This window comes from Copadichromis virginalis, linkage group LG12 (genome assembly GCF_057382275.1).
Source record: "Copadichromis virginalis isolate Kocher_CV1m ecotype Utaka linkage group LG12, C_Virginalis_male_GT1.1, whole genome shotgun sequence".
In the NCBI taxonomy this organism is placed as follows: Eukaryota; Metazoa; Chordata; class Actinopteri; order Cichliformes; family Cichlidae; genus Copadichromis; species Copadichromis virginalis.
The window spans coordinates 20,862,873-20,886,453 of NC_140629.1; the positions used below are offsets into that span (position 1 = coordinate 20,862,873).

The 23,581-nt window shown below is 45.4% G+C and overlaps 1 protein-coding gene across 1 annotated transcript in view; it reads left to right on the plus strand.

Annotated features, from left to right (window-relative positions):
* setbp1 (SET binding protein 1) overlaps positions 1-23,581 on the plus strand; it is a 38,002-nt gene continuing 14,421 nt past the window's right edge. Inside the window, exons 1-2 of the mRNA XM_085475268.1 lie at positions 1-905; positions 6,432-7,024. Coding sequence (XP_085331394.1) covers positions 6,590-7,024 — 435 coding nt within the window. The 5' untranslated portion in view covers positions 1-905; positions 6,432-6,589. The remainder of the gene's footprint in view (positions 906-6,431; positions 7,025-23,581) is intronic.

Here is a 23,581-nt window from a genome sequence, read left to right on the forward strand (position 1 = left end):
GGGGGAAAGGGAGACTCGTTGAGGTTGTTTGCTGCCAGGGGGAGGCGATGTCGCTCCTCCTCTTCTCATCTCTCCCCTCTGCTTTGCTCTGCTAGAGCTTTTAGTCTGCTGGGTGAGATCATTACCAGACACCAGGCTCCGGGACCTGACATTCACCGATCGGAAAAGCAGAGAGAGAGAGAGCAAGAGCGAGCGAGAGAGAGGCACAGAGAGAGAGGTAGAGAAAAGCTTGACCCAGTGCAACCGGCGACGAGCAACCCCCACCACCATCTCCTGCCTCTTGTGCAGCCCACTGACGACTAAAAGCGCGGTCTTGTCGCTGAAATTCCACCCCCCGCTGCTGGATTTGGGCTTGTAGTCGGATGCGGGCTTGTTTTGACTGCAGTAACAGTCCTGCTCTCACCCCCTCCTCCTCCCAAACCAGCCGAGTAGCGGATTTGCGAGGGATCTCAGTGCCGTGCAAGCTCCCCGAGTGACCAGCGATCCCGCAAGGCATCGGAGATTCAGTGCGCACGGCGGCGGCGTCAGCGGCGGCTCTCCACAGCGCGAGTCAACACGCCAGAGCCTCTAAAGATCTTATTTCTACCAGGAACTGGACCCAAGTTTCCGATTGGATTTTTTCTCCTCCCCTGTGCGGCTACCTTGATTCTGCCACCAGATCGACTGCAAATCCTATTTTCTCGCTCTCTTTTTTTCGCTCTTTGCTTTCCAAAGCACCGTTGACGCCATTTTCCCCGGGATTTTCTGTCAAAAAACATATCCGTCTCTTCTGGCACCGTTTGACAGCTCCACGGGAGGCTGTCACCCCATCCGTCGCTTTCGTAAAATGTCTCTAAATGGATTGTAAATGATCGTGATAAAATATTTACACGTTAGAGCCGAGTGTGAGACAACATTAGACATGGGTAAGTAGCCCCGGTTGACTGACCACATTCCACACCTGAATGCACCTCTCCGGTGAAAAACTGTGTTCGTGTTTGTAACGCCACTTGGCCGCCTGTGTCTGCTTTCCATGTGTGCTGTTTGAGCTGCCTGTCACCTCCTACAAAGCCTTCCACATTCTGCCCGCGAGACTGTTATTCCTTAAATGTGAAATTGCTTGCAGTCACATGCCAGCAAAATCGCCCGAAACACACGCGCACGCGCGCACATGCTCGCGCCACCACTCAACGAGACGCACACCAGCCCCAAACAACTGTGGTACTACTCGGTCTCCATCTGTTATTACTGTGTAATACCTTGGTAATTAGATGGTGGTGGTAGGGGCGGGTAAGAGAAAACAACCAATTAAGGGCAATGGGATAAAGTGTCCACTGCTCAGATCAGGGTTTAACTCAACAACAGCTCGGCCTCTTAAGTTTAAATCTGTTTCTGCTGTAGTGGACCACCTGCGCCTTCACTGACATGGACAGTCCATCACATAGCATCACAATCTGTGGCATGCAGCAAGCAGATGGTTGTCACTCTTTCGACCTGTCAGTTGTTCCTTTATCTGAAGTTAAGCTGTGATTTTTGTTTGCATGTTTGTTTCTAAATGTTTTCAGTGTTTTTTTTGTTGTTGTTGTTTTAGAGGGAAAAATGTGATGTCATGTTGACTTTATCTTTATTCTGATTATCATCATTTTTTACTAGTAGCACAGTGTGCACAAACTGTAGCATCGTCATCACAGATGTGTGCCCAAATGTAGTAGCTTGGTAAAACAGCTCTGCCCACTGTGGTTGCATTTATCAGCAGGTCATCAATTTCACGTGGGTGTCAGAAACTACGTGTCCAAATGCCATGGCCCTGTGGAGGAAGGTGAGGACCGGGGCTCGGTGGTTATCATTAGCACCTAGAAACCTCTGTCACAACCAGACCACCAAAAGATCAATGGATAAACATGACCAAGTCTCACTGCGGGCTGACGTGCGATCAGGTTCTCTTGGATATATATGAGGGCTTGATTTTATAAAAAGAAAAAGAACAAGGGTTAAAGTAAAGGACAACTGTAAGAGAGGTGCGTGAGTAGGTGGAAGGAAAGGAGGCTGAGGAACGGATAATAGAGGTGATTCAAGCTCGGATGGAACCATCGATCTTGTCTTGTTAACAGTTTCAGCTCCCCCAGACCTGGCGGCATTTTTGTGGTGCGAAAGTATGAAACAGGCTATTAGACTCCCGGTTAAGTAATGAGATGCCTGCATGCCACCTTTAAATTAAAGTATGAGAAATCGATTAGGTGTATCCCCTTCTGCGCCGGATACCTTGGGTCGAAATAGGATAACAGAGAAGGTGGGTGGGGGAGGAGGGAATGTGAACGGGATCCAAGGACAAATCTAACTGTTGGCAGGCTCTCTTAACAGAATATCAGCACTGGAGCACCTTTTGGCAGAGCGCACAGAAAGAGGGGAGGGAGGGATAGGGAGGTGGAGGGGAAAGGGAAGAGGTAGCAATGAGGAGAGGGGAGAGAACAGAGGTTGAGGGGGAGTGAGGTGAGGGGAAGGAGGAAGACAGTTGGGGAGTAGGGGAGGTGTTTTTGCTGACAGCCATTTTGTGGCTTCTGCTGCAGTTAAAATGGTTTAACATTCATCTGCTTCAGCCGGGGAGTTACGTGAGGATGGTTTTAGTGCTACCTGGCATATGGCTCATCCAGTGGATGTGCGCGCGTGACTGCGTGAAGCAGCTTTAAGGCCATCTTTTTCAATTATGGCTGTCCCACACATGATATTTTACGATTGTCCTTCTCGCTGCCCTGCAGCTGAACACATGCACATGAACTGGGGAGAGAGAGAGAAAGAGAGAGAGGGCTTTATTTTGTATTTCATATCCAAATATATATATGCATTTATCCTGCCGGGAAAAAACCCAAATAGGCACTTTTTAGGGCTTCCATCACCTCGCTCTGCTCCGAGGGACTAATAGACATCAAACTTGAAACCTCATGCTGTGCCCATTGGACTTGTGAATACTAGAAATCTGGGCCCATTCTCTTTGGTTTGTCTCCAAGCAAAGACTGGAACCTTCTAGAAACATTGGCATATGTGGCTACACTTCACTTGAGAGCCCGAGGAACAAAATAAGGGGAAAAAAACTGCAAATGACAGCCAGACTAGGATCATCAGCTCACACCAAGATGCTCATCTACATCCAGGGATGGTCGTGCTTCTGCTACGTTTGCATAAAAAAGCATGAAAAAAAAAAAAAAAAAGGATATTCACCTTGTGCAATCACGCAGGCGTTTGGTGCGTGTGCGCGCGTGCATCTGTCTGCATTTGTGTATGAGCTATTTGTGTGTGCACCTCAGGCACTGGGCTGCTGGGTATGCAGCCTTAAAAGGTTGTGTTTCTGCTGCCATCCCTCTCTCTCTCTCTCTTTCCCGCTCTGTGTCTCTCGCTCACACTTGGACTCCCCTACCTGTTTTGTCTGCCGTCTGTATCGTTCACCATCACCGTTCTGTCCATCTGTATTCCATTATCAATGCTTTATCATAATTGTCGGTAAAAGTACAAGGCGAAATGTTGGAGGACTGTCTCATTCACAGCCTTTCACATCCAGCACAGGCAATGACCTTATGCTATTTAAGAGGGAAGCTGGTTAGCGCTGGCAGTTTTGAGAACATAATAAAGCTATTTATGCAGCGAGTCTGGCCTCTTACAATCACCCTGCTGTCTGAGGCTGGTCGAGGTGTGTGTGCGTGTATGTGTGTGTGTGCATCGCTGTGTTTGTGTGCATAAAAGAGAGAGTGAGAGCGGGGAGAGGAGACAGTGAGGCTCAGGCTAAGTAAGTGAGGGAGGCCCGAGGAGGGGTCAGTCTTACATAAACTCTCAGCTTGTCTGCCAGTAACAGAACTAACACCGCTTAGGGCAGCGAGCAGGGAGGGGAGAAGGAATAGTCATGACCCAGCTAAGGGGCTTATGCAGTAATGGCCCAGAATGACCAGAATTGTACTAATGCACGATGCCATTTTGCTGTCATACTGAGCGATAGCTGTGAAGGGGTACTAAGTCGTAGGCACAGAGTGGATGTGCGTCTATTTAATGTGTGTGTGTGACTGAGTGAGTGATGTTGTGGTTGGCAGCTGTCTCTTTTTCCTGTCTTTGTCCTCAGTCACATGACATCCAGGGCAGCTTTCACACATGCCATTAGGGCGAGTCACCGAGCTGACATTAGGAACTGGGAGGTTCCTGAAGGACCAAAGGGGGTCATGTGGGCACTGTAAGACCAGGCTGGGACTACACCTGGACTGCACCGCCTTTTGTTTATATCTGTAAAACTTTGTATGCTTAAAAGTGTGATTGTACAAGCACGGCGATGGCTGTGGAGTTTGCGGGAATGAGTTTCTAACTTCCAGGCAGTCAGCAGTTTTCATTCTTGCTGGCAGGGTGTATGCAAAATCACTCTTGAAACAGGCTATCCATCAAACTGAGCATTATTTATGTCTCAGTGTTACTGATTGATGTAACACTTGCCATGGTGTGGTTGTGCACTGAGCACAGTCTGCTTTGAAGACTCGTGTTAGTCAAAGAGTTAAATGAAGGAGGCTCTGGGATGTGAAATTTTACCCTGCCAAGAAAGCTTTGCACTTAAATTCTTAGTTGTCACGATGTCACCCCCCCCCCCCCCCCCCAAAAAAAAGCAAAAAAAGTGAATTTGGTATATTCTTCCATTAAACAGGCTGCTGTCGAGGAGCTAAGTTTAAAAACCAGTTATTTTGAATGAAAACCTGTGATTTCCAAGGTAGGAAATCAATCTGAGAATGTATTAATGTGCTTTGGGAAATGTTTGGCAGTACAGCCATGTGAGCAATTTGGGCTTCATAAGCTTAAACATGCAAAACCGCTGTTACGCTCCCTTAAATTTTTTGATCCTTGACCGCCACTGGGCTACCAGAACCTACATCAATAACCCTTGTAAGTGGTTTCAGATTGGCAAACTTTACGGTTAAAGAGAGGGTTCGTTGAAACAAGTCTTTTTTGACTTTTTTTAATTTAAGGGCATGCAGAAGAAAAAGGACACACGGCTAACTTTGAGAGCTGGACACTGTGTGCAGTCTTGCAATGGTTTGTTGGAAAATTTGCTGTGGATTAAGACTGCTCAGTCACACTGCAAGCATGTGCTCTGAGGCCCCTTAGATATTATGATGGGATCAGCTGTTTGTACAGTAGCGTGGGCTGGTACAGTACAGCACACTGAGAAAACACATACAGCTAAAGGAAAATGACTGTAGTAGTCATGCCAGGGAGTGTATTAGGTTAATAGGTATGCAAATCTTGATATATGCTCTGAGCCAGTTGTGCTCTTTCAGATCTTTTTAAGTCTGCGGGAAGCAAGATCCCTTTACTTGAGTCATGTCGACAGGTAGTGGTCTAGTCTGGGTTCACATCAGTGTAAATGGTGTCAGGCTAAGCTCAGCATGTGAGACAGCATTCCCCACTTCCCACTCAGTCATGCCTCATGTCATATTGACTGATGGGATTCCCTCGAGCTGTAGTGAGAAGTGTAGTCCACTGTTTGTTTTGGTTGCTTTCTGTTTATACGCCTGTGTGTAAGTAGGCCTGTGCAAGCGCACGTGTGTATGTACGTATGGCGTGAGCGTGTAATATGGATCTGTGTCTGCACGTGCAATGATCCAAAACAGAAATCCTGAATCCTCCTGACAAGCAGCGGCCACAGTGTTTTTCTCCAGAGAGCAGGAATAGCAGCAGGGGGTGCAGCATGTGTATGGCAACGTTGTCATTTTGGATGTGCGTCTGTGTGGATGCGCGCACTGTTTTTTTTTACTGTGTATGTGTGTAGCAATGCGGCTGCATGCGTGTGTAAAATGGTTCAGACGCTAGTTTTTCCAGACCAGCTCGTAAACCACATCTGGGGAAAGAATTTAGATTCCTTCTCTCCGTTTTTCTCTGCTGCTTTTCCTTTCCCCCCTTGTGTGTTCCCCTCCCTCCTCCTTCACTCCTCTGAAGAAGAAAAAAAAAACAACAAAAAAAACGGAGCCAGCTTCGTTCATTTTTTTTCTGTGTTGTGTCCTCAGGCTAACTTCAGCCTGGTTTTAGTGCAGAGAAGAGGAATGTCTTATTTTGCACTGATCACTCTAGTGTCTGCGCAGCTCCGCTTCAGATCTGTCACAAGGATGGAATAAGTAATGAAGGGTGAGAGAGAAGATTTAGCAAAGAGGGAGTAAAGAAGAGAGCAGGAAGAGAGGAAGGCAAGTGGGTGTCAGAAATGAGTTTGTTTATGCGAGGTACAAAATGCAAATGATAGCTAGGCAGCATGCCTCTGCAGCTCTGTGATGAGTGTGTGTTTGTCTTCATACTTAACAGGCAGGCAATGATGGCGATGACAGAGAACAGGCCTGTGCTGAGAGGTAGCAGTGGAATGGAAGATATGGGGATGACGGAACGGGTCTCATACGCCCTTTTTTCCTAATTATGTCATTCACCTGCTCTTTCTGCAGACTGTCCCTGGCTTCGCTGTGTTCCTGTGGGACAATCAACACAACCTCAGTAGCTGATTGACAACAACCAACCAGCCCGACAGACTACTGCTTTCTATCTTCCTATTGGCTGGCTGCCAAGGCTTCCCCCATCCTGACTGGCTCTGGTGGGAGAGTGGATGGAGCAAAGGGATCTGGTTGGCTCAGCCCGACCCAAAGAGGCTGACCTTCAGGGAGGTAGGGTGGGGCCAAATGAAGGGGACCAAGAAGGAGCAGGAGGCATCGGGTTGGCACGCAGCGATGATGTGATTAACGGTGCCATCAGTGAAGGTGAGGGGTTAGAGGAACAGGGGGACGGGCTAATGGAGGAGCAGGAGTTCTCCATCAAGGAAGCAAGTTTCCAGGAAGGAAGTCTAAAGCTGAAGATACAGACCACCAAGCGCACCAAGAAGCCCCCAAAGAGCCTTGAGAACTACATTTGCCCACCGGAGATCCGGACGACCATCAGACCTGCAGTTGGAGAGGGCAAAGGGGGACGGCAGGGGCGAACAGGTAGTGGAGGAGGGGCGGGGCGGGCCCCAAAGGAAGAAGAACGAGGGCCCCCCAGAAAAAGGGTAAGTCATGACACTGTGATGCAAGTTTGAGCGTTATTGAGTGAAAAAAAAGGCTTCTCTCACTCTCGAGATCTCTGAGTTGACCGCTCCCTTTCTCACACACACCTTTCTCGGTAGCTCCCTTCCCGGCTTGGTTACACGGGGTCAAAGTTTGCCCCGTAATTGAAACCAGCCTAACTGAGATCACACAGCGACACACATACAAGCACACAACACACACTCACATAAGAGCTGAGAATAGGGCTGACATAAGCAAGTGACAGCTGGCGTCTGCTCTCTCCATTTGTGGTCATATACACAGAGACCTTTACTGTCTCCTCTCCTCTCCTTTCCTCTCCTTCCCTTTAATGAAATCAGCTTTTGCGGGTCAGTGCCTTCAACGCCGCCCCCCTCCTCTTGCCTCCATCACACCCTCTACACACTATACTGGTGTTGTACAGGTCCTTGGGGGAATCTAGTGTTGCAGTGTGTGTTGACCTACACAGTGGTGTGTGTGTCCAAACCTGACAGCCATCTCGATGTCACCGAGCTCGACAGGCCAAGCAGGAGTAAAGGCGTCATGTTGTCAACATGATGTTGTGTCGTGTTTTCCTCCGCTGTGTCTCACTTCTGTGGCTTCGGCTCTTAATTAGCTCGTGAGACGCGCCCGTGATTGGTGTTTTTTCATCAGTGTCAATAACAGTCCTGCCTAGTCTCCATTCAGTAAACGCTTTGGGTCAAAGTTCAAGCGAGGGCTGCTCCAAGATGAACATGATATTGTCACTTGTTGGGATGTTTTTCTCATTTTTCTCAAGTAGATGGATTTAGAGTAAGGCAGTGAAAACAAGCGCAGCATTCAGCTATTTGGGGCTTTCATTTTACTTGAAAGGGTTCGCGCATTCAGGCTAGTCACCATCGAATTATCTGCCACCCTGCTAGCTACAGAGGTATTGTTAGGCTATTAAAGAAGTTTTTATTGAAATTGTTTTCAATAAAAGTTTAGTTTATGGCTGTCAAGCAGTGTGGTACAGCACCTACAAGGGCAAGAGTGGCAGAAATAAGTGCAATCATATGGCAGGAAGAAGACAGCAGAAAATAGACAAAACCGCAGACTAGAGTGCATATGAGGTTAGTTTTTAATATAGCGAAGGGTTCTTTGAAATATCTTTAGTAAAAAAAAAAAGAAATCTTTGTTGACTTTAGCTTTTATGATGTGTTTAAAGGCTGTATTGTAGTTTTAAGTGTTTAGCTTACAAGTGGAGTGTCATGAGTAGTGAGAATAAACACAAAGAAAACTAATTTTTTTATTTCTATTGACAGTAGGCATGTCAAAACAGTAGAATTTTAAACTTGATACCGATACCCGTGAAAATATTTGGTACTCGTCACGACATTTATATTCCAAAATTAAGAGGCACATTTTAAAAATATATATTAGAACAAATGATGGTCCAGTCAAATGTAATCAGCTACAGCCCTGTTTCATTTATACCTCTGCTTCTGACTACTTGGTATCATAATTCTTTGCTGAGCAAAGCTGCTGAGCACTGTTTCTGTCTAGCTGCCTGTGGACCTTTCATAATATACTTATTAGACACAAATAGTTCTATTACCCTGTCAACTTATCACTGTTTAGTAGCAGTAGTTATAGTAGTTTAGTAGTAGTTTACACACCGATAGGCAGGATTGTGAATAAAGTTTGCCGCTAGCATTAGCAATAGCTGCTACTTTAGCCGCTACCTTATGATAACCTAACTAATTTGGCTAATATGGCTGTCATATAATTGCTAATAGTTAAACTGGCCAGGGCAAAACTTCTGACTATTGTTTGGCAAATTTCTGTTGTTGAAATGAGAACTTTATTAACCTCAGGAAACTCTTCGTAAAGATTGGGGGTTTCAAACTTTAAGATGCTTTGCTACGTGTTTTGCTAGTATTCGTGTGTTCACGTGTTCAGCTGCTAGTGAGGGCAGCGGCTGCACGCCTGTCTGTTTGCAGAGGTGCTGTATGAAGTTCTCTGTCAGCTGGAGGAAGCTAAGCCGGTGCTGCTGACATCGATACTGTTGGAAATGAGTATTTCAGCTGATTGTTTTTTGTAGTATCAATCAAGGATCAACTTTTTCCGATGACATTATTCACTACAAATGCTGCTTCTGGTGAAATCTTCAATTGACAGTGCCGTGCCCCATGTCTTAGTAATTTGGTGCATAATGAAACCCTGCAACACGTCAATTCAATGAGCGCCTCGGTCGATAAAGTAGAATTAAAAAATGCATTATTGGCAGGTTGTTAAGTCACAACTCAGCGAGCAGATTGTTCTCTAAATAAACTGGGAGTGAGTGGGTGTCAAGTGTCGCCCCACGAGTGACCTATCCAGGCAGCAATGCTAATGCTAACCCGAACAAACAAAGCATTTCCAGTAGTGTTGTGTATTACATGTGAAATAAAACAAATTTTGTAACTTTACAATTGTCCAGACTTCATGTGTGAAAATGGCTTTGACAAGTTGCACTTTCATAATATCTTTATGGGAAAAGGTTTTGTTTTTTACGTTTTTTAATGAATTGCTGGATCGTTCTAGTCCTCTCTAAGTTTTTGGTTGTTTATAGATATTTGCAATTGGTAGACAACAGTTTACGTAAAGATTGCTCGCCAACATGATTGCTCTACACTTGTGTTTTTCCAACAATTGGAACACTGGCTTGGAAAAGAAATTCATGGTCATTTCTTTGTTGCTGGCAGATTTCAGTGTGATTTACAGCCACAATTTCCAGTAGTTGTCTTCAGGATGTGTATTCTTGTCTGAGCTTTTCTGTAAATAAAGTATGAACAGGCCTCTGAAAAATTTCAGTGTTTACATCCATTAGTAAGCTGAATGAGCTGAGCTCGGCGCTGTGATGTTTTTAGCAGCCATTCCTAATCTAGCGCCATCGGCCCCCACTGGGAAGCCCACTGCTACAGTATGATTGACAGGGGTTGTCATAGTGACACGGGCAGCAAGCTGGTCTCTATTGAGGTTTGAGGTTTGGGGAGGGGAGAGGGGGGTTGTGGAGGATGTGTTGGTGTTGATTCAGATCAGTTTCAACCCTTCATCCCTTGCACTCTGTCCCTCAATCACAACCCCACCATCCCTCTCCCCCTCTCTTTCCCCCTTACATCCTTTCCCTCCATCTAGCCATCACCTGCCACCCCAAGGGTGTAATACAGGCAGGCTCAGTGGAGAGGAACGGGTTAAAGAGAGAGGCCGGGCTGCTTTTTCTGTCTCACTCTTTTTCTGTATGTGTGTGTTGAGGTTAAATACTCTCTTTGTGGTGTACGTGAGGCTGTGAGTCAGGAGGGGGACGGGAGGTGAGGGGGAGCAGATGGACAGCCTCTCTCCTCTCTGTTGTATTGTGTCCACATATATGCTTTCTCCCTCTATTCTTTTAATCAATCTCTCTTTCCACACGTTTCCCCCTCCAGCTTTTCTTTCCCTATGTCTTCCTCTTTCCAAGCACTGTCTTTCATCGTGCTTTTCTCTCTCTTTCACCCTCTGTTGTCTTGTAGCAGATGGCAGCGTGGGGCAGCAGCAGCAGCAGCAGCAACAGAGCAGAAGCCAGAGTGTGAGCAAGAGAGAGGGGTAGAGGGGAAGGGGGTCGTGGAACGAGGAGGAGGAGGAGAAAGGAGGTGGGGGTCAGGCATATGGAGAGCCTGGTTAAGGGGCCTCCTCAGAGGGAGTGTGTATATGCGTGTGGTAGTGTGGTGAATAGAGGAGGGGGAGAGGCAGGATACAATAGAAGCCCATTAAGACAGAGATTTGACTCTAATAGACAGAGAGGGAAAGAGACAGGCAGACAGATAAGAAGGCAAACATGTAGAATGGTGCAAAGAAACAGATGGAAATTGTGTTTTTTAGCCATTCTTTCTTTTGTAGCAGCCTAAAAATCTGCCGTCAGAAAGGCCCCTTCTCCTCTCTTCCCTCTGCTGACTTGTAATAACATTAAAATTTTAGGTTATTCCATGTGGGAAAGCTGTCGTTTTGCAAACCCCAAAAACAGCAGCCTAAAAAGATAAATCCGAGTTATGCAAATTGCATTTTTACACTAGAGACGTGGCAGAATGTCAACAAAGGCTGTGCTTGCAATCCCTTGTATTAGTATTTACCCCTGACCATTTTATATGATTGTCCATATTCACAGTGTAAAATTTAAATACCGCACGGATCCATCGCTGGCATTGATAATTACAGTGCACAGTGCAGTGCATCACATTTTATAGGCTTAAAAGTTATATTCATTTGACTCTACGCCTGTCAATGATGACCAATAATGGCCTGGATTTATTTACCGCTCTCTATAAAATGCTATTTATTATGCAGTGAACATGGCTGCAAAGGCAAGAGAAAAGAGCAGAGTTAGCCTGTCTTAAAGGGAAGGGAAAGGGGAGTTTCATCCACCTATCATCTTCATAGCGAGCATCCATAACCGAGGAAGTCAATGAGGAAGCGTAGTGTGTCAGAGGACAGACCCAAACACACATTAACGGGATATGATGGGCTCCCCTTCTCTGTCTCCAGCTGACATTACACACATGCTGAACGTCCTCTCACACACGGCTCTTTGTCTGGGCGCGCTGTGTGTGTTTGGAAGATGAATGTGTGTGTTTTAATGGATTGGGTCCTGGGTCAACCACTGCATCACTCCTCCAGACACACACTCTTCTCGCGCGCACACACACACACACTTAGAAACACACACTGACACACAGTTAGCGGTCCGATGCCTTCACATGGGGGAGCGTGCGCTAGCTAAAATACATCCACTCTTTTACTATCTCTTCTATACACACACACACATACATACAAATCATGTTGAACAGCGACTGCAGTTAGAGAGAGTGTTTTCCTGGTTATCTGTCCAGTTCCCTGGACGTGCCAAATGTGGCTCTTAATCCATTTCACTATCTGTGGGGAGAGATAAGCCAGAGCTTTTCCAGGAGTCCAGACCAGGCCTTGTGTTGTTGTTGTTGTGTGTATATGTGTCTGCGTGTGTGTGTGTGTATTAGTGGGTGCACGCGAAAGCTCGACGGTAAGACACACACTTATCTTGTCTTGACAGCCCCTCTGCTTGGTGGTCCTCCTGGCTATGTGTGTGTACGTTGCTGCTTGGTGGTCTCCCAGCAGTGTTTGGGATTATTATGTGTTAGTCAAGTGCATTCACAAGGAAATTAATGCTGCCACAGTCGCCACGCCAAGTGTGTGCATGCAGTACGTGCACATGCGTGTGTGTGAAATGGTTTGCCTTTTGATGTGAGCTTTTTTATCCCTGGCTGAAATGGCGGTTGGTGACCTGAGGGACTTGATGAGCTCATAAAATAGGAGTGTGTATGGGTGTGTGTGTGTGTGTGTGTGCGGGCGTCAGCTTGAGCGGATAGCATCGTGCTTACCCACAGAGAGCACCCCCTGACTGATTTATGAATATGTATGAACATGAAATGATCACCTATAATATGGCCTGACCCACCTGTCATATTGGAGTTTTTTTCTCTGGTGACTGTCACTGTGGTCCAAAGACCCAGGCTTTTATATTCAGTGTGTGTGTGAGTGTGTGTGTGTGTGTGTGTGTGTGAGTGAGTGTGTGTGTTTGTGTACGTGTGCCCTCACTGTGCTGTCTTTGAGAGTACGGATCGGGAATGCTTTAAAGGGGCGTTTCCCTGTAGTGGATGGGGGGATGGGACATGTGAATGTGTTTGTGTGCATGTGTGCTCGCATGCTGGGGAGGGGTGAGTGATTTAGCACCGCTGAAACACCAGCTGTCCATCTGTGTCTGACCCCCCATACACACCCCGTGCACACTTGAAACACACACAGACACACACACAGACACGTCTCCTCGCGTCTAAACTCTGATCTGCTCTTCAGTATCTCTCAAATCTGAAGAAAGTCCAGACAAAACACAATCTGTTCATCGGCCTTTCTCCCTCCAAACACAGGCACACTCGTGCTCACATTCATCATAACACAGACTTACATTAATTTCCTTTGGATATAACTACTGTTTGCTTAACCCTAACCCTCAAGCCAAGTCTTCCTACTAAAATTTAATCATTTGCCTTATTATCAGAAGTGAGATGAATCCCCAGAAACTGATTGTCTGTCCCTACAACACACACACACACACAAGGGCACACACACATCTACACACACACACTAAGGAAGACTGCTCCCTAATAAGCTCTGCGGTAGTGCTGGTGCTGCAGTGTATCCACAATGAATGACTCTGCAAGGTCACTCCTAGTGAGCACATGTAAATGCTACACACAAACATTCACACACACACACACACACACACACACACACACAAAGGAGCGCTGAAGGCTGGCAGCAGAAGAGATGAACTTTGACCCTGCTGGACATTCAGAAGTCGAGGTGATAGCTGAACTCCACAGTTGTATAAGCCCTAGTGTCTGTGTGTGTTCGTGTGTGTATGCTGTGTGTTTCTGCCTGTGTGTGTGTGTGCTGTATTGTTTGTTTGTGAGAGTGGGTCAGGGTTGAGACAACTGGAGTCTGGCCTTTGCTTTCTTAGCCTCAGGGCTGGATTTGGTGTCTGTGTACGCGCATGTGTGTGTGTGTTTGTGTTGACCATTTGGTTGGAACTGTAGCTAATTTCTCAATCAGACACACACATACCATCTTCTCAATCTGTCCTAAAGGTCAAGACCTATTCATTCACTATTGTATCCAGTCTCAGTGGGTTGCTTTTCCTCTTAAGTCTGATGCAGGGCAGCAATAATAGGCAGTCTAGCTGAAGGTACATTTTAATAAAGACCTGAGGCAACTACACTTAAAGAAATGCCAGTGGGTCACTTAGGCAGCATCTGCCAGTGAACATGAAGGCATTTTGTGTTGCCTTTTTTTTCTGGCAAATATATTTTTATATTTTCCAAAAACAAAACAAACCCAAAACAAAACAAACATATCAGGTTCTGTCTTTTAAAGATACAGCTGATAGGCTTCAGCCTTTTTCAAACAGCGTGACATTACCCAACAGAGATGCACGTGAGAACTGTCTGAAGCTACAATTAAACATCAACTTCGATTAATTTAACCTGCTAGCTCTGAATTGCAAAACCTGTGATATTGCAATATTTTATTTTTTTGCATCATGCCTGTCTACATTGGGTAGTGTAGACAGGAAAGCAGGTGAGGGAAGAATGGGAAACTTGGACCTCTGCATTGGCCTTTTGCATATGGCTAATGTAGATGTATGAACTATACCAGTATCAGTGTAACAGATATTTGATTGCACAGGTCATTTACTAGTTAAAAGGTTGGTGGTTGAATCCCCGCCTCACTCAGTCTGCACGTTCACGACCCAGCCCCAAACTGCCCCTTCGATTCTGATGTGTCCGTATAATGAAGCCTAGGTTATACTCTGTTGCAGACATGGAAATGGACATCATTCATCAGTCATTCCTGTTATACTTCTCTAAAATCTGCTGCTTGTGGTGGATTCTTGGTTGGTGCATTATAATGAAAAGTTGGCATGAACAGCTCTACGTGGTCACAAAAAACTGACAGGTGTCTGCACTGACCCTCGCACCTTCTGAAGATGTCATTTACTTTTACCAACTTACCATAATTTGCCACTGGGATCTAAGTGGACCCTAGCGGACTTTTGGACAGCAAGCCCTTAAAGGCATAGCATAAAGTACACTATAAATGTGTGTGTAAATGGCTGTGAAAAAAGTGCTTTGAGTCTTCCATTACAAGAGCTCTTTAAGTGCCAGTATGCTTACCATTTAATAATCTGGTGAATTCACAGCGAGTGACTGGTTATCCTGCCATTTGAATCCTCTAGTAAGGCAGTAATCTCACCTAAACCAGAGTATTTCTAGTAGTGAGAACATGTGCAATGTCTAAACCAATATTTGTGGTTCTCGTGTCTAAAAACCTCATATGGGTCATAAAAAGAACAAAAGTCAAACTTCCTGGAATATCATTCCTGAAATTAAAATAAGGCATAATAAGCATATGTTTACCTCACATTTGCTGTTGTTTGCTGCTGTGGCCAAAATCACTAAGTTTCACAAAGCTGTCATGGTTTTATGCCACTGGGCCATTGTTATTTTTCTCACTCTAGGGGGGCTTCAGCCTAATAGCACAACTTTCACAGACTTCCACTGTTCCATTACCAACTCGTTTTTCATAGCATCAGGATGATCCCTGTAATGTAGATATTGACTGAAAAACCAACGAGAGATCGTGTAATCTCCCTTTACTGATGACTGATCCAGGCTATAATTTTATAAACAGCATAAAATATTTATTACTGCACTGTTGAATAGTTGTAAACTCAACTGGAAGTTATGACTTGTTTATAAAAACGTAATTGTAATACATCATTTTGACATTGTTTGCCCTTTTTTATTCATTGAGGTCTTCAAAAAGAACAGATTGCAATAAACATCAAGAGCAAACTGTATAGAAAACACACAGGCCTGAATTTGATTTGTGCGACAGCACAGCGGTTGACTGTGACTCACTTGACTGTGGGATGATCTGGAGGGCAGCCATTTTTGATGTCCTCTGCAGGCACGGATGATGTTGAGTCACAGCATCATGTGTTCCCGGTGGCTGCTTTGTTAGTGTGGCTCCATCATGCCTCTGCCTCTGTGGTTAGTCAGTGTGTGTGTGTGTCTGTCTGTGTGAGGAGGAGTGTATGCTGTGGTTTTCAGAGGAGGTCCGACAGGAATAGATGCGGATGTTTGGTGAGAGGAGTGAAGGAGACGGGGAGTCAAAGGAAGAGAAGGGAAGAAGGCGACGAGTATTGACTTTCACTGTGTCTCACTGCAAGTGTGTTTGTCAGTGAAATCTGATGGGGCCCATCAGCTGTCTGGGATGTGCCTGTCAGAAGGTTGGGGGCGTGTGTGTTTCTGAAAAAGAGGTTACAGTGTTCACAACACATAATTCGATAAAAGACATTTTGGCATTTACAAATGTTTTCATCAAATTTAGTGGATTCATCTCTACTTATTTTTTTTTTTACACTGTATTGATGTATTGTATTGCACGGATGGATACGAGAGATTCACCAAGCCGACCTTTTACAGTTGTAATCCTTCCTTTAAGATAGGTACCGATACCAAGCCACAGTGTGATAACAGCATTAAATTATTAAGCTGTTCATCACAGCCTGGAATTTCTTTCTTTTATGCATAAGGCTCAACTTCAACATTAAAAAATTTAATGTAGCAAATAAATATTTTCTGAATTGGTATTTATTAGTATCCGAGATAGGCTCCAGCCCCCACATGACTGAGAATTGGATAAACTGAAGAGGATTCATGGTATTTGAAAGCATATGAAATTAAAAGTAAATAATGTATTTGTGTTAGTCACCCGATAGATCACCCACTAGTTTCGCTTTCAGCTCAGTATGAAAGTCATCAGGCTGCTGCAAACTGCTGTTACATATGGTGATGCTCATGCTTAATTTACGGTACCGCAGTTGTGTCCTTTTGAACAGTTTTCGACCTACGCAAAAACGCTTTTGTGCCATCCTCCAAAAACCCAACACCACGCAGCATGCATGCATGAGGCTATGCCGAGCGCTAATTGGCTGCAATAGGCAAGGGAGCGACGAGCAGAAGTGCAAACAAACATCAAAGATTATACATATACAATATATATATAAATATATATATATGTAGACGAACGGTAGAGCTTTCCGTACGACCACAACAGAAGCATGTTTGAGCCCTCAGTCTGAGGGCGCCGCCTTTTACTGCTCGTCACACACATTGTGTGTGAAGTGGAGCCTACTGAAGATAGTTAATGTGTAAAAATAACAGGTTATGTTACCGTAACTTTAGCAAAACCTTCCGTACAACAAGTGTTGTATGAAATATGACAGTGAGATCAAGTTTAAAAGAAAGAGGAAGCTCGCTTAACCACAAATCAAAAACTGTTGTAAAGATACAAAAGCTGTCGGTGGAGCTCCAATTAAATACCTCCACCCTGTTACACCTTTGCTTTTAGCTTCCTTCATGCTGCTTTAGTTCTCCTGCTAGCACCTGACGCACTGCTGCTAAAGCTGTAAAGCTAAACTGAATGGATCAGCTGTTGATCGTCACTGACTTCCGATTCAGTGTTTTGAATGCGGATCAGATCGATACACAATCTAAACATCGTAGAAGTGTATCGCTAAAAATTTTCAACCTAGCCCTTCCAATGTTGGCCAGGCTCTAAAACTGTTAATATTCTTCAAGTGTTTGGTTTGAAAAGATTCTGAACTTTATATAAACACATCAATGCGCTACATGTTTCACACTGAACATTCAAAAGCATGGAAGCCAGCTGCTTTTTACAGTCTTTTTCTTTCTGCCCAGTTTTATCTCTTTGCACCAGGATTTGTAAAATAATCATGCTGCACTTCTGCTGTTTATGCTCGTTGTCTCTTAAGTATGGATACAGACATGAATAAATGATATAAATGTGTCTGTCTATCCCTCTGTCTGTGTGTCTGTCCCTTGGGGCAGCTCAGACTAAACAAACAGCTGTGTTTATGAAGCAAAGAAGAGCCACAAGGGTCCTCTGTTTACTGGTCCATTTCAGCACACAGGCATACAAAATGTTCACATGCACGCACTGAAATACACACTCACGAATGCCCCGTGCTCCTCATCTTTTACCTGCCCCGCTCTGTTGCTTATTTGACCCCTGGTGTTTTCTACTCTCTCTCTTTCCCTCTTCCCCCTCTGCTCAGTGCTCGCTCGCTCTCAGACCGAGAGGAATGCCACTTTGTGTGACCTCTCACCCACACCAAGGAGGGGTGCTGCTTTAGATGAGGGAGTGAGGGGGCAGCTGCAGTCATGTGCCTGGGCTTGAAGGGAAATGCACGTACACACTCACACGCACTCACACACACATACACAGAGAGCCAGGTTTCTAGCTAGCTAAAAGACATTAATTCTGGCAGGTTTGTATATGCATACATGTAGTTGTTGTAGATGTGCTGCTCTCCTTCACCCACCTCTTTTTGTGACCATCTGAGAAAGTGTAGGATGCTGCGGTCTGTGTGTGTGTGTGTGTGTGTGTGTGTGCGAACACACGAGTGGAGTGCAGCCTCACACAAAGGCGTTATTGTTGGTGAGAGGGGGCCTGAGGGGAGGCAGGCAGTCTGATTGGTTAAGACTATTGTGTCTCACTTTGCCCATTCTCCCTGTCACTGAGGATGTCATTACGGTGGCTCTCTAACTTGTTCTCCGTCTCCTTCCTTGCCACCCCCACTCCCCCACACCCTTACAAGCCAGAGATCATCTGAGGACTTGAGATATTCACAGAAACATTCAGACCGAGCAATGAAAATGTTCCTTCGCAAACTTCAAAACTTGCCTTGCAGACACCAGAGTCCTTCTACAAGACATATATTTAGTCATCCATTAACAATTGTTTGCAGGCATTTTACATGTGACATGTGGCGTGACACGCTAAGGTGTCCTTACTCCATATGCCATGACAAGCAGAAAAAAACATACATGAAATATACACTAATACATGAGATGCATTGCTAATGTAATGTGCAATGAGTTTTTCATTTGCTTTTCTTTATCAATGTGAGTATGATATTGCAGTGTTATATAGTAATATATGCTGGATGGTAAAGAAGCGAAAAAACCTGCAGGTGATGTGGCTGCATATCGATTCACTAACCAGACAGACAACAATAACTTGCAGTGAATTATTTTTAAGTAGCTAATCAGTGAGTGGGGCTGTTACAGACTGCTGTTTGCCAGAGAGGAAGTGTTTAATCTCAGCGCAGCTTCTGTCTTGAATTACCCATCATTCCACACAGGAAGTCATCCCTAAGGACTTTGAGCAGCTCATTGGAGCTTAATTGTTTCCTGTTGTACAGAAGTGCTATGATTGGGTCATATGGTGCACAGAGTAAAGTGACCAACACAATGCGTTGGTTTTATACTATGTGCAGCAGCACATGTGCCTGTTTTGTTGTATAATTTCCTTACCCTAAAAGATGCGCTGTTCTAACAACTTTCTGTAGTCATGTTGCATCCAAAAAGCATTACACTTGTTCTAATGTTGTACATTTTCTTTGTTTTTAAACTTATGTGCTGACTGACATCTATAGATTGTTTGAACACGTACATACAGGGAACAATTTGTGGATAATTGCCATTTAAAAAAAGTCAAATGTGGTTGTTAAAGCTATTCAAAAACCGGGCACACCAGCGCCCATGCACACCATTAATGCTAATCGCAGGGATTAGATATACACTATATGTAGCATGTAAATGTGTCTGTCATTACTGAGGGGGTGAAAACCTCCAAATGCACCATAATAGCATGCTTCGGTTCAGCCAATCACGGGCTTTGTTCAGATTGAGTCATCTACCTCTGAGCGTGTCTGAAGAGAGTGTGACAAGGAGACTCTTTGGTGTTTCGCTGCTATCTTTAGGAGCACTCCAATCTGAAGGATTACTGCTGTGGACGTAGGAGGAAACATTTTACTTGAGACCTACTGCTGTGCCTTGAATGCGGCTTGTGCTTTACAGCTATCTAAAGGAAGAATACACAATAGATCGAAGGCTTGATCATGCTCAGCAGGAAGGGTACATAAAAAGGCACGTAAGAAAGAAAATACTGCAGAAAAAGTTAGCTCGAGCCCCTTTTTCCTACTGTGGCTGTAGGCTGAACGCATAGTTTTGGAATTGCAGCATTAAGTGGAGAGTGGAAGTTTTTCAATGGAGCCCAGTTTCCAAACTTTCCCACCCAAGTTTCCCAGATGAAGCTTTGTCTGGCACAGATGCCACCAGATCTGAGATAGTAAAGCGCTGGCTGAGCGGGAATATGCTGAGTGAAAACAGACATGCAGACACACAAACACAATTTTAGGCAGTAGGCCTGATCCCAGTGATCCACAAACTGTCCCACCTTGACAACCCCTCCTTTTTCCTCCCATTTCTCCTCCCTCTTTTCTCTCCCCTGCTGTGGGTTGCCTCAGGCGCATGAATGGAAGTCTTTATTCCCGGGAGAACTGGTGGGAAGAACGAGAGAACGAGAAACAAGGATAAGGGGGTTGGCAAGGAGGGAGGGGGGAGGTCTGTGAGAGTGGCCACAAGATCAACACAGTGCCACAGCTCCTCTTTTCTCCTCCATCGCTTTTCCCTCCTTTTCTCTGCGCTCACCCCTCCGCCCCCTCCCTCTTCCAAACCCGCGCCTTTCTATCCCGTTTTAAGTGCTGTGGATACAAAGCCCTGTTAGTATTCATGGTGTTTGTTTGCAGAGGAACTCTGTGTGTGTGTGTGTGTGTGTGTGTGTGTGTGTGTGTGTGTGTGTGTGTGTGTGTGTGCAGACCTGTCAGAAACACAGATCACAGAGAAGCAGCGCTGTGAATGGAGCTGGGGAGAAGCGGGCGGGGTGGTGGGGTGGTAGTTCCCACAGGAGGAAAATGGTCAGCTCCAAAAAAAGGGAAAAAAGAAGAAGAAGAAAAGGACGATGGGATGAAGGGGGGGGGGGGGGGGGGGGTTAGTGCACAAGGCCACGGGGGCAGAGGGAGACAGTATGGTGTCAAAACCAAGAGAGGCTGCGTGACAAGGTGTTACAGAGAGGAAAGGAGAGGATCATATCAATCATAAGGTTTCGGAGGGGAACCAGTAGCAAACGAGTCTAGGCACCTCTCTTCTTGTTTTTCTGCTGGTCCTCTTCTTCCCTCCCTTTCTGCTGCTCTCATTCTTTTAGTTGCACCCCATTCCTTCCTCCCACTCTCTCCCTTCTCTCTCTCTCTCTCTGCCTCTCTCTCACTCTCTTTTTCTCTTTGTGTGTCTGTCTGGACAGCTGCCCAGTTCCATACACAGGGAAAAATGAAACACTCTAACCGCTGGGCGTGCAGCCAAATAAAAGGCTGCGAAAAACTATTTGAAGGGCAGCGTGTTTGTGTGCGCCTGTGTGTGTGTGTGTGTGTGTGTGTGTGTGTGTGTCTGTGTGTGTGTCTGTGTGTGTGTCTGTGTGCGCGTGCAAGGAGGTTGTGTATATGTTTGCCCCTGTATATGTGTGTGTTTATATGCGGGTCTGGTTGTGAGATTTGGGTGTGCCTGTTTAGGGTGTTCTTTCCCAGTATAATGGTGCAGCCAGGGTGCTATGTGCATGTGTGTGTGTGTGTCAGGGAGCGGGAGCAGTTCCTGAATTTCAGTTTGTTGGTGGAGAAATGAAAGGTTGCAGGAGAGGAAAAGGACAGCAGGGACCGGCACATACCTCCCCTCACATCAAACTGGAGGATAGAAGAACACTGTGTTTTACATCCAGATTGTCATTTAAAACAGCCTGCTCAGCGTGATACATTTATACACACACACACACACACACACACACACACACACACACACACACACACACACACACACACACACACACTTATTTGTCAGTAAATATATGCTGACTCATTTGCAAAGTGCCTTTCAGTTGGGTGATTGCAGCACTTAGTCACATATTATCCATGACCTCCTCCTCCTGTGCTCTGACCTTATCTGATGGTTACGTCACCACCGGAAAGGAATGTACAGCTCCATATCTGCCTGCACTCAGGTGTTGGACAGCCAGCATTAAATCCATGTTGCTGCGGTGCTGATCCAGAGAAAGACATCTTAGAAAAAAGGCAGTTGACTCAGCCGTGTTGTAAACACAGCCCCAAGAGCTCCAAGGGCCCCGGGGGGAAGAAGAGTGCGTCGGATGGGTTGAGAAGCAAAGATGCTTTGGTTCGGCCCTGAGCTGGTGTTTATCGTTATGTAATCAGTAGGGGTCTTGTAGAAAGATGGCCTGTGTGGAAAAAGGTTGAAGCTTCACAGTTCTTTTTCGCTTGTGAGCTGCACACGGGTCAGAGTCCAGCGCTTATGCTCATTTCCCGACTGCTGCCCCCTGCTGCAGGTCAGCAGTAGCACAGGGAGATAATGGCTTATTCACAGAGTGCACCACAAGAGCAGGCAGTGTATAAAACAAACATTAGAAAAAAACTCATCTGAATCAATTTGCTTGCTTATGCAGGCTCTGGAGACCTATGAGTAACAAGTTTTTAGTGAATGGTATTGACCACCAGTGTGGTGATGAAAGGGCAATACAAAGCATGCAAGTGCAAATTTGGAGTTCTTTATGAAATGTAAATCAAAATGTGAATAAGTGAATGGTTAAGTGAGTAAGCTGACCCTGTCAGGAAAAGACAAAGAAGGAAAGTTTCACTGTGCTCACAGCAACAACAACAACAACTATGGGAGTGCCTCAGTTTGTATGGCAACTATTTGTATTTGCTTGCTGGAATATCAGACATTGCGTGTTTTTTCCCTGGAAATGCTTTGTCGAGTATAAGAGGCATAGAGGAGGGGAGACGGAGGAGAGTGGTAGAAGGGAGGAAACTAAGAACAAAAAGCTGAACTGGTGCCAGCAACCCAGCTTCAACCGGAAAAAAGTAGGAGGAGGGGGCTTTCTATTTCTTAATTTTTTTTCTTCTCTTTTGCTCTCCTGTCTCTTGTAGGAAAGGTGTCCCTCTCTTTATTATCTCTCTGTGGTTGTGTGTGTGTGTGTGTGTGTGTGTGTGTGTGTGTGTGTGTGTGTGTGTGTATACACATTTGGTCCCCACTGACCACAAATGTGTATGTGGTCAGTGGGGAAGATACATTTTCTCTGTGTGCGTAGTGTATGTCTGCCGGTCGCACTCTTAACCGCCCCCATCGCCCTGCTGTCTGTTTTTTTACCTGTGCCCTCCTTTAACCTGAAACAGCAGGTATTCTAGGACAGGTTAAATGAGAAAGCAAGTGTGTATCAGGTGTCTGTCATCTTACCCCTCTGTGGACTCACAGCGACTCTTCTCCAGTGTCAATGTGTATACACACATACACACACACATATACTTCACAACTGAAAGGATACCATGGCAGTGCGTTCAGGAGATAAATTTGAGGGTGCATTTACATACCTGCATTTGCTGGCTTCGTTAATCATTTACAGCGCTCAGCATTTGCGCACGTGCCCAGTATGTGTTTTCACCCATGTGTTGTGAGTGTTGTGCCTCTCAGCATTTTTGTGTGTGTGTGTGTGTGTGTTTTTGTGCTTGTGAATTCGTGCAGACTGCTTCTGGCCAATAAACAGCTTCTGCAACAAGTGTGGAAACATAATGAGTGTCACTACTTGACTACCGACAGCAGTCGGGAGAGCAGAGAGAGTGATAGGGAAGCAACAGAGGAGATGAAGGCTGAACTGGATGTTAGCAGGGAAGGGAAATATATGGCACTCTTGACCTTGCAAATATGTACGCTGTCATAAAAGTGCACGATAGATTTTATTGTTGTGCGTCTGTGTGGCTGTGTATATTTATCTGTGAAGAGGAGATATCTTATCAACTGACAAGGAGCTGCTCCATCTAGACCAGATTAGCGTTTTCAAACGTGTGTAGCCGGGATTTTGAGTCTTTGAAATGTGTGCATCTACTGTATACAAGCGTGAGTGTGTGCGTGTGCACTTGCACGCCCCTGTGTACATGCTGAGAGGCAGGCCTGTGGTTAGGTTACATCTCCCTGCAGCGCAGCAGAACA